The 9,275-nt window shown below is 56.7% G+C and overlaps 1 protein-coding gene across 2 annotated transcripts; it reads left to right on the top strand.

Annotated features, from left to right (window-relative positions):
• Window positions 1-286: 286 nt before the first annotated feature.
• On the top strand, window positions 287-4,862 carry GPN2 (GPN-loop GTPase 2). Of its 2 annotated transcripts, XR_003399926.1 has the most exons (7): window positions 287-407; window positions 671-1,116; window positions 2,546-2,702; window positions 2,859-3,019; window positions 3,627-3,757; window positions 4,242-4,455; window positions 4,555-4,862. XR_003399926.1 is itself a non-coding variant. In XM_026863541.1 (6 exons), exons 2-6 carry the CDS (start codon window positions 700-702, stop codon window positions 4,312-4,314), a joined length of 939 nt encoding a protein of 312 aa, XP_026719342.1. In that variant the 5' UTR covers window positions 287-407; window positions 671-699; the 3' UTR covers window positions 4,315-4,862. The 2 variants fall into 2 exon arrangements, 1 of the variants encoding a protein (XP_026719342.1); XM_026863541.1 differs by having other exon boundaries at window positions 4,242-4,862.
• The last annotated feature ends 4,413 nt before the right edge of the window (window positions 4,863-9,275 follow it).

Below are 9,275 nucleotides of genomic sequence, written 5' to 3'. Positions count from 1 at the left end.
ACATGGAGGGAAGGGGGGCTGTGGGGAGAAGGGGATGTAGGCAGAGAGGGGGACATGGGGGAGAAGAGCGGGCATGGGGGGACACAGGGGAAAAGGGGGATGTGGGGAGAAGAGGGGATGGAGGAGGAGGGACGTGGAATGTGAGGGGAGACATGAGAAGTGGGACAAGGGGAAGCGGGGATCTGGTGGGGAGAAGGGATATGGGGTGGGGGAAGAAGCGTGTGAGTGAGGGGACGTGGGGAGAAGGGGGAATATGTGGGGATGTGGGTGTTACACGGGGAGGAGGGGGGACATGAGGGAGAAAAGGGACGTGGGGATGTGGAGAAATGGAGCGGAGGAGATGGGATCATGCCGGGGCAAAGAGGGGAACTTGTGGGTGCTGCCACATCAGGAAGGACCCAACTAGGGTAAAACTCGCCCCCCGCACAGGCGGGAGTGGGGGTCTGTGTCCCACAGGCACAGCCCTGAGGGTCTGGCTGGGGGGTTGCGCCTGTTCTCAGCCACGGCATCGCCATCTGGGGGGTGACAGGGTAACGTGGGCTCGGCTGTGCAAGGGGTGACACAGTGGCACTGTCCCTTCCTCTCCGCCTGCTCCCTGGGTGTAAATTCCAGTCGATCGCATTCGTATAAATGCAAATAAAATGGTAAATGGGAGCTTTTCCTTTCTTAGTCAACAGAAGGAGAAGGAAATGAGCCGACATGTCTGAGGGCAGCAAGGGCAGCTCGCTGGCCTTTGGCCAGGTGGTAATCGGGCCTCCGGGCTCTGGGAAGACGACCTACTGCCAGGGCATGCAGGAGTTCCTGGGCAGGATCGGGCGCAAGGTGACGGTGGTGAACCTGGACCCCGCCAACGAGGCGATGCCGTACCAGTGCGCCGTGGACATCGCCGAGCTCATCACCCTGCCCGATGTGATGGAGAACCTGAAGCTGGGACCCAACGGGGGGTTGATCTACTGCATGGAGTACCTGGAGGCCAACTTCGACTGGCTGCAAGAGAAGCTGGCTGCGTTCAAGGGTCACTACTACTTGTTTGACTGCCCGGGGCAGGTGGAGCTCTACACCCACCACGACGCCCTGAAGAACGTCTTCGCGCAGTTGGCCAAGTGGAATTTTAGGGTAGGTTTGGGTCTCTGCAGGGTGCTGAGAGCAGCGCCCGGCACCCCATGTGCTTGTGCAAGGGGTTCGGAAGCTGTAAGACACATGGTCAGAGCTTTTGATTGTGGGTACTAATGACAGTTTGCTTTACTAACCTGTTTGTCCTTTCATGAGAAATTATTAGGGAAGGAGGGGAATTTTGTCCCATTTTATGCTCGGAGGGATTGGAAGAGTGGTTTATTTGGGGTATTTAATGCAGTGGGGTTATCATGAACAGAAACATGGGTTCCTTCTGTGCTGTATTTTGGAGTGGGGAGGTCGATGTGTTCTGGGTGACAAATTCAGGCGTCATCTCAGGCCCTACCTGGCTCTCCTGCAGCCAAGCCGAATCGCTCTGCACGTTGTAGTACGTGCTCAGAGCTTTCTTGCACAATGGAAGATGCAAATGAGGAAGCACAGGTGAGAAGAGTCCCATAACCAAGCGAACTTGCTTATGTTGCATTTGTTTTGCATTTGGGCCAAACCATGAATGTGCAAACCCTGTGTGGTGTGAGCAAGAAGGGCAAGTTCATTTGCTTGAGAATGTCACGGGGAATCTGCACATTAGAGATTATTTTTATTCAAATAAATGTACGTGAAATTGTAGTTACTGAAAAAAAAAAGATAGTTACACTGCTGTTTTGCTGCCCGCTTGAGTGCTTACACCTGCCTGTGAGCTGTAAACTGGCTTTTTTTGCTGCAGAAGCACGGCTGTGACTCAGCCACACTCGACTGTAGAGCCCTGACTTTGAGTAGCATTGTGTAACAGGCAGTAACGTAACAGAGATCTGGGACCACGTTGTTACAGCTGCACAAAACACAGGGAATCAAACTGCTCATTAATTTAATTATTAATTATTATTTCAAACCGCATGACAATTGGTTCTCCCAGCAGAATGTGATGTGCTACAGTTACTGCTCCTGAGCGTACGCTGTGCCTGAGCGTTTCAGGGAGGGAAGGTGGAAATCAGGAGGCAGTTGTGTTGTTCGGAAGGAGAATTAACTCCAGCTCCCACCCCCAAAAAACCCTCAGAGTTCAGACAAGTGTGGAAACTTCATCTGCAGAGAAAGAAGCCCTGAGGTGTCTTTCAGTACTGCTGGTGGAGCTCAGCACCCCTGTAAGGCTCCCCACAGCCCTTTCTGTGCATCAGCACCCTGGATCCTGAATCCCCAGGGTGGTCCGTGGGTTTGGATGTGGTGATATAGTCTTGTATATGTGCGCTCGTATATATGAGAGCGTTTGATATGCAGGAGCTGGAAGGTAGGAGGAAACTTTTCCTGCGTGGGAGTCTCTGTGATTATAGTCACACAGATACTGTCCCACAGCTGCTTCTCAGACTGTCCCAGAAGCAAGCGGATGGATTGTCACGGGTCTGACCTTGTCCTGTCCCTTTGTGCCTTTGCTGTCCAGCTGGCTGCGGTGCATCTGGTGGATTCTCACTACTGCACGGACCCTGGCAAGTTCATCTCTGTTCTCTGCACCTCGCTCTCCACCATGCTGCACGTGGAACTGCCCCACGTCAACGTCCTCTCCAAGATGGATCTGATCGAGCAATATGGCAAGTTGGGTAAGAGCCTTTGTGAGGGAGACACGTGGAATTGGGCTGCGGCCGGTGCAGATCAGCTGCTGGTGTTGCTGGGAGATGGTGGGGGCACTGGTGTAAATCTCACTGCATTTTTCAATTTACAAATTGTCTTCAGAGCTTCTTGGCGTTTCCCTTTAGCTTTCAACCTGGATTACTACACGGAGGTCCTGGATCTCTCTTACTTGGTTGATCATTTAGCTTCCGACCCCTTCTTCAGAAATTACCGCCGCCTCAATGAGAAGCTGGTGGAGGTGATTGAGGACTACAGCCTGGTGTCCTTTGTTCCACTCAATGTCCAGGTGATGCAGCAGGAGGAGTGGGGCAGAGAGAGCAGGGAGTGTTGGTAGCAGCCCATGAGGGCTGAAAACCTCGGGGATGGAGGAGGACAGTGAAACACACTCCGACTTGTAAATACCCTGTGGCAGCCAAGGAAAAAGAAAAGGCTAATGAGCTTGGGGCTGTGTGGGCCTTGTGTCCTGGGGTGGGGAATTAAGGCTTCCCCTTCACTCAGCTCTTCTGTGCCTGCATTTCAAATCTGAGCAAAGTATTACCTAAATCACTGTTAAATTAGGGAGCACAAAATAATTAAAAGACTGGGAGGAACACATTTGGGAAGAAGGGCTGAAAATGTTCATCTGGTAGTTCTCAGAACTGTCAACAAAGGCACATGGACTGAGACAAGAGGTGATGAAAGGGAGTGAGAGGGTGGAGGGTGTCAGCCCATGTCTATCCGGGCTCGGCAGGGGGTGCCCCTGGTTCTCCTCTGCCTCAGGGGGGCCGGCAGCATCCTCGGGGCGCTGGGTGGGTGGCCCAGAGTCTTGGAGAAAATCCGTGGTAAAGCCCAACATGAGCTCTTGCCTCTGGGGCAGGACCAGATTCCCTGTGTGTCATGTCCCTCCCTTTCAGGATAAGGAGAGCATGCGGCAGGTGATGCAGGCGGTGGACAAAGCCAACGGCTACTCCTTCGGAGACCAGGAGCACAGGAGCCTGGACGCTCTGATGTCGGCTGCAGTAGGAGCCGATTTCCACTTTACTTCGTATCCTTCTCCACCAAGCCTCTGCTGTGTTGAGTTTTTATTTCTCTTTCCTTGGGGACTGGAGGTGGGGGTTGGCAGTTTGCAGGCCCAGGTTGTTACTAACATCATCCGATGCTGTTTGGTGATGGCACGGAGCAAGTGGTAGAGCTCAGCCCAGACCTTAGCAGACAGTTGTCCACACCAAAGCCACCACATTTGTTGCTAACTGGTACTGTGAACGTGGGAGGAATCTTTTGACAACTTTCCTCTCTCACACTCACTTGGACTGCTTCGTTCCACCTCATCCAAACCATACAACTGTCGGCTCTGGGATCAGCCAGAGCCAGAAATAACTCAGGTGATACGTTCTGCTGCCAGTACTGCCTCTTCCTGCCAGCCTTCAGGCTAATGTGGGGCTGGTTCCTCGCTGAGAACGTTAAGAGCTCCTTGCAGAAGGGAGTGTTTGAGCCCAGCCCCTTGTTTTCCTTAATTACTGCGTTATCAGCACACTTGCAGTGCAGGAGAAGTATGTGCAATCTCAGGACAAAGCTGTGGAAGAACAAGTGATGGATCTGTAACACACCCACCTCTTCCACAGCTGCTCTCTGTTTTGACACCTTTCCTTTTCCTACCCGGAGCTTAAGGGATCTCTGCGTCCTGTGACTCAGAGCAAGTGAAAGCCTGTCCAGGCAGAGGTCTGGCTGCTGGACTCCCTCTCGGTAAGGGTTTGACCTCTTGTGCTTCAGCCCCGCTGCACAGAGCAGTGTTTGTGCAGAAAGGTGATGGCTGAGCGCAAGGCAAGCCAGGTCTTTCCTCAGGAACAGAGGAGATTTAGCCAGGTGAAGGCATGGTTAGCAAGAGGAGAGAAGCAAGATAAAGGAGATGGACCTTTGCCAAGTCTCCTCCCCATCGTGACCAAGGTAGATCCAGAGGAAGAAAATAATTCTGAGCTGTCTCTTCTGCAGTGACACTTGAGCCCAAAGTTCTGCATTTACTGCATAGGAGGGACGTGCCTGGGCCTCGCGCTCACGAGGATCCAAGCCTCCAATCTGTCTCAAGGAGGACAGAAAGATGGTTGTTTTTCTTTTTTTTTTTTTTTTTTGAATAATGATGGACTCTTTCTTAATAAAACACTCCTCCGTCTTGCTTTAATCTTCTGAGTTTGCTGAACCTGAATAAATAAAACCAAAGTGCTACAACGCCCAAGGCTAAAAAGCCTCTGGTGGGAACGTCACAGCAGCTGGCGCGTTGTGTGCTTTGCAGAAAGGCTCCGTGTTTGCGACGTCCTGTCCCTCTATGATCCACCTGAGCTACAGACAAAGCCTTTGCTGGAGGGAGGGAGGGAGAAGAGCGACTGTGGGATGTGAAAGCAGGTCACTCCTCCTGTTGCTTTATCCAGGGGCCCAGCGCTGGGCTCTGGTGTGTGCCCAAACTGTAGGCTCAGCTTTTGTAGGCCCTGCGTGGCTCGGCAGGAGGTGGGAACCCATCACTGGCCTTTTCCCTCATCCATCCACCTTCTGTTTTCTGGGCTTGCTTTCTGCCGTACCTTCTCCAGCTCCCAAATCCTGGGGCTTCCCCTCCTCCCCGTCATTAACTCCCCTCTCACCAGCCGGTGACACCAGCAGCCTCACCTGCCACCTTCCGCAGTGGCTTGGGCCCGTCCGTGCTGTGACTCGGGAAGGTTGGGGTGGTGAAAAGCACGGCAGCCACCCCGAGCAGCCCTCCCAGTGTTCCCAGCAGCTCACGTAGGGTGGGAGCGGGTGAGAATCCCGGCTCCCAGCTCGGGGTGCAGACTCAGCATCGCCTCTTGCCCAAGACCTTGCATAAGATAAGGCGGCTGCTTTGCGCAGGCCGGTTCGGCTCTTGGCAGAGCGCCTGCAGACCACCGACTGGTGAGTCTGAATGGCAGCGGGGTCTTGCTTAGCAGGGACTGCAGCTAGGCGGGGAATTCAAACTAAATTTTCCTGCATCTCACAGCTTTGAGGCCAGGCGGAGCTCCAGGGGAGAAGGGAGAAGACACACGCTGCCCTGCGCGCACACACCGGCTTGTGCTTTAACCAGAGCAGGTCACAATTAAAGACTGCACTGACATTTCAAATATAAAAGTCAAATTCCTGTCTGCTGTCAGTGTTCCTGAGAGCCCAGGGACTTCCCTGGATGTTCCTGACTGAAACCCAGTGGCCGCATTTCAGTGCTATGGGGGGGCTGAAGGTCTGTCAGTTCCATAACAGGAGCTGAACCTCCAGCCTTGCCTCGTGGTCTCACAGATTTGTCTTTGATCCCTGTAGTAGGATGGAAGATGTGATCATCAAAATGTGAATTTTTATGGTGGCTTTTTCATGGCTTTGAGAGATTTGGTGGCTTAAAAGGGTATTGTCAGGTCAAGCTGGAGTTATGCAAGAACCATCAAAGCTTTTGTGGCTGTTTGGCTTTTTTATTTTAATAGCCAGGCAGCAGCTGCAGCACCAGCCCTGCTGTGCTGTGCCCGTGCTGGAGAAAATGCCAATCAAAGGTGACAGAAACCTCTCAGCTCAGGGAACCTCTGCTGCGTCCGAGCCAGGAAATGCTGAAGCCTAAAAGAGCTACAGCTTGAAGTGGTTTTGCACCAAGGGGCTCGATGCAGCCCGGGTTTGGAAATCAGGGGCCGACTTGGGCCCCGCAGGGCTGATACTCGCTGCTCCTGGTGAGGGGGAAGCAGAAGATGGTTCCCAGCAGGCGGGGATGGCCGGGGACCCCGGTGTGAAATCCAGCTGGCTCCTGCACCCACATGTCCCCATGTTGGGAGGGGACGGCCTCGCCAAGGCTCCCGGGGCTGAGGGAGGTGACACCTTGGCTCCTGTCACTCCCGTTGAGCAATCAGCCGGGGCGAAGGGCCAGGATTAGTCACCCCGATCGAGGCACATCCCTGGCGGGGGGGAGGCTTTCTGCTGAGCTGGTCCTACCTGCCCCGACCCCTCTAAGCCTGGTGCTGGCAAAAACTGAGCCCACCCCGACCTCACCTGGGACCTCCTGGGCCAGACTGAGCACAGCAGGTCATGGTTTTGGGGGCTGGAGGGGTTTGGGCTTCAATTGCAGCCACTGAGCTGGGGTTTGTTGTGCCTCCCACCTCCAGCTTCCAGCCCCAACCCCTGTCTTGTGGCCGGGCCACCGCACCAGAGCCCTGGTTGCAAATAGTCACCACAGCTGCTGCTGGGGAGGCAGCAGCACCCCAGAACTGTGTTAACCTCCCCCCGGCAGCTGCAAGTCCTTCTCCATAGCCCAAAACATGGTGCCTGGATCAGGCCAAGCCAGCCAGCCACATGCGAGTGTGGCTACCAGGCTGAAATGCTGGGCGTTTTTGGCAGTCCCCAGCCATCACAGTGTGGGTCAGGGCTTGGCCCCGTGCTGGGAGTCTTGCCAGGGCTGTGGGATGGGTGAGGGCGTGGGCTAAAATCCAGAGGATGGGGCCAGCGTGACCTCACAGCATCTGCCCCAGAACAGGTCAGGGGGCTGCTGGCTCCATCACGGGGCATCTACTCGAAGGCTGCGAGTTTCCCCACCAAGTGCTCTCTAAGGGGGCATGAAAAGCCTCTCCAAAAACTAAAAAGCCCCCAGACCAGGTCCTCCAGGGCAAGCCTGGCACACCCCAGTGCCTGCCTGGCAGAAGGCTGCCCATTGCTACCCAGGGCCGGGGGTGACAGCCACCCAGCACCTGTCCCCTGGGTGCCACGACACCAGGGTGTTGGTGGCTCAGGCTCAGTCCTGAGGGGACTTGTGAGAGCTGGGGACAAGGGACGAGCCTGGCTGTGGGTCCTGGAGGCCTCCAGCCCCACTCCAGACTGGCAGAGCCTTTTGCAGGCAACGTGGCCAGTAGCAGTATCCCCAGCTTGCCCTCAGAGACTTGTTGCAGTAGCCTTAACCCCATGGCTGCTAGCCACAGTGTGCACCAGGCTGTGCCAGGACCCTGCACCCAGGGCCTGGCTGGGAAAGTGGCTCCAAGGTGGGGGACACTCCCTGGTCCTGGGGCACCTATTGCTCTTCTTTGTCCACTAAAACACATAAATTGGAGAGTTTTGCTGCGTGCCCCTTCCTGGGGGGTGTCAGGGATGCTCAGAGCATCCTCGGGCATGCCCCAGCCATGGCACAAGGGTGGGGATCGGGCTCCAAACGTCTCCCTGGTCCCTTCCATCTGGGTCCCACCCAGCGGAACTGGCGGTCAGGAGGACCCCGGGGAACACCCCACACTCCCCACCAGCACAACCCTCTCACGGGAGAGGTCACGGGGTCCTGGGGGCCCCTTCCCAGTCCCAAAAAGCTGCTGGACTGGCTGGGAGGCCGGGGAGCATCGTCCTCCCACACGGCCCAGCCAGGCTGCAATTTCAGGCGCTGTCGAAATCGGTTAACTCGTGGGAGGCCAGAGGGAGCCTCCTTGTCCTCCTGCCCCCGTGGGCCCCGAGGAGCAGCAGGGACAGACAGTGACCCCCAGTTAACCCGGGCGCCAGCACCCCTCAGCTCCCACCTCGCCGCTCCCCAGTTTAACCAGCCCCGGCTGCTCGTGTCCCCAGACCGCCGGGTCAAGGGCCAGCGAGAGCCCTTGGCTCGTTTTTCACGTCGGCCAGCCCCGCTTTGGCTAATTACAGGTCTGGGGCTGGTTCCCAGGCTGGGAGTGCTCAGGGCCGGGCGGAGGCCAAGCGTCAGGGCCCCTCGCTGGCCTCCCCCACGGGAACTGGCTGGGCTCCCCGAGACTGCCGGGGGCCCCCCCAGCTCGGCCAGGACCTGCTGAGCAAATTGCGACCTGCCGGGGCCGCTGACCCGGTCCTTGGCAGGGCCAGGGCAGCACCCGTGTTTGCTCCTACCAGATGCCATCCTGGGAAGGGGACTGGGGGGGGTGGGGGTGGGTGCGGGGCTGAGGCAGGGTGCTCACAGGGGTTAATCCCCTCGGCTGGGCTCTGCTCCAGGTGCCTCTTCCCATCCAGGGCGAACAGGTTCTGGTTTGTGCAGCTCAGCCTCTCACAGCAGCCAGCGCTTTCCCACGGCAGAGCCCTGGCAAACCTCATTACACCCCGGGCCGGTCGCTGCACAGGGTCAGCAGCCCCGTGGGCTTTGCACTGGGTGCCCCACGATCCCGGCACGCATCAGAAGGTGAGGAGGCGGGGGGGGTGTCACTTCCTTGGTCGTGCCTCAGTTTCCCCAAAGCCCAGGAGCATCTGGCACCCCAGGAGCTGGGGCTTGGCCACGCCAGGGCTCGGGGCTGGCATGTCCCCCACGTCCCCAGCTGGGGACCCCGCTGAACCGGGACGGCACGTCCTGAGTCACGGCGCGTTTCCTCCCGGCATCCCGGTGTTTCCCATCAAAGGCCGGCTCCTGCCCAGCCCTGCTGCGCTTGATCTGATGAGCTCATAGCCCAGGGTGCCATGACTGTATTTTATTGTAATTATTTTTCATGTCGAAACTCGTGCTGGCAGCGGGGAGTGTGGGGGGGCTGCGCTCAGTGAGCTGCACCCTTCACTGTGGCCAGACGCCAGGGCCAGAAGTGCTGAGCTTTTGCCCACTCTGGCAC

The sequence above is a fragment of the Athene cunicularia genome (assembly GCF_003259725.1).
Source record: "Athene cunicularia isolate RWA chromosome 23 unlocalized genomic scaffold, athCun1 chr23_part2, whole genome shotgun sequence".
Taxonomy (NCBI): Eukaryota; Metazoa; Chordata; class Aves; order Strigiformes; family Strigidae; genus Athene; species Athene cunicularia.
This window is presented reverse-complemented; position numbering and strand designations above follow the sequence as displayed.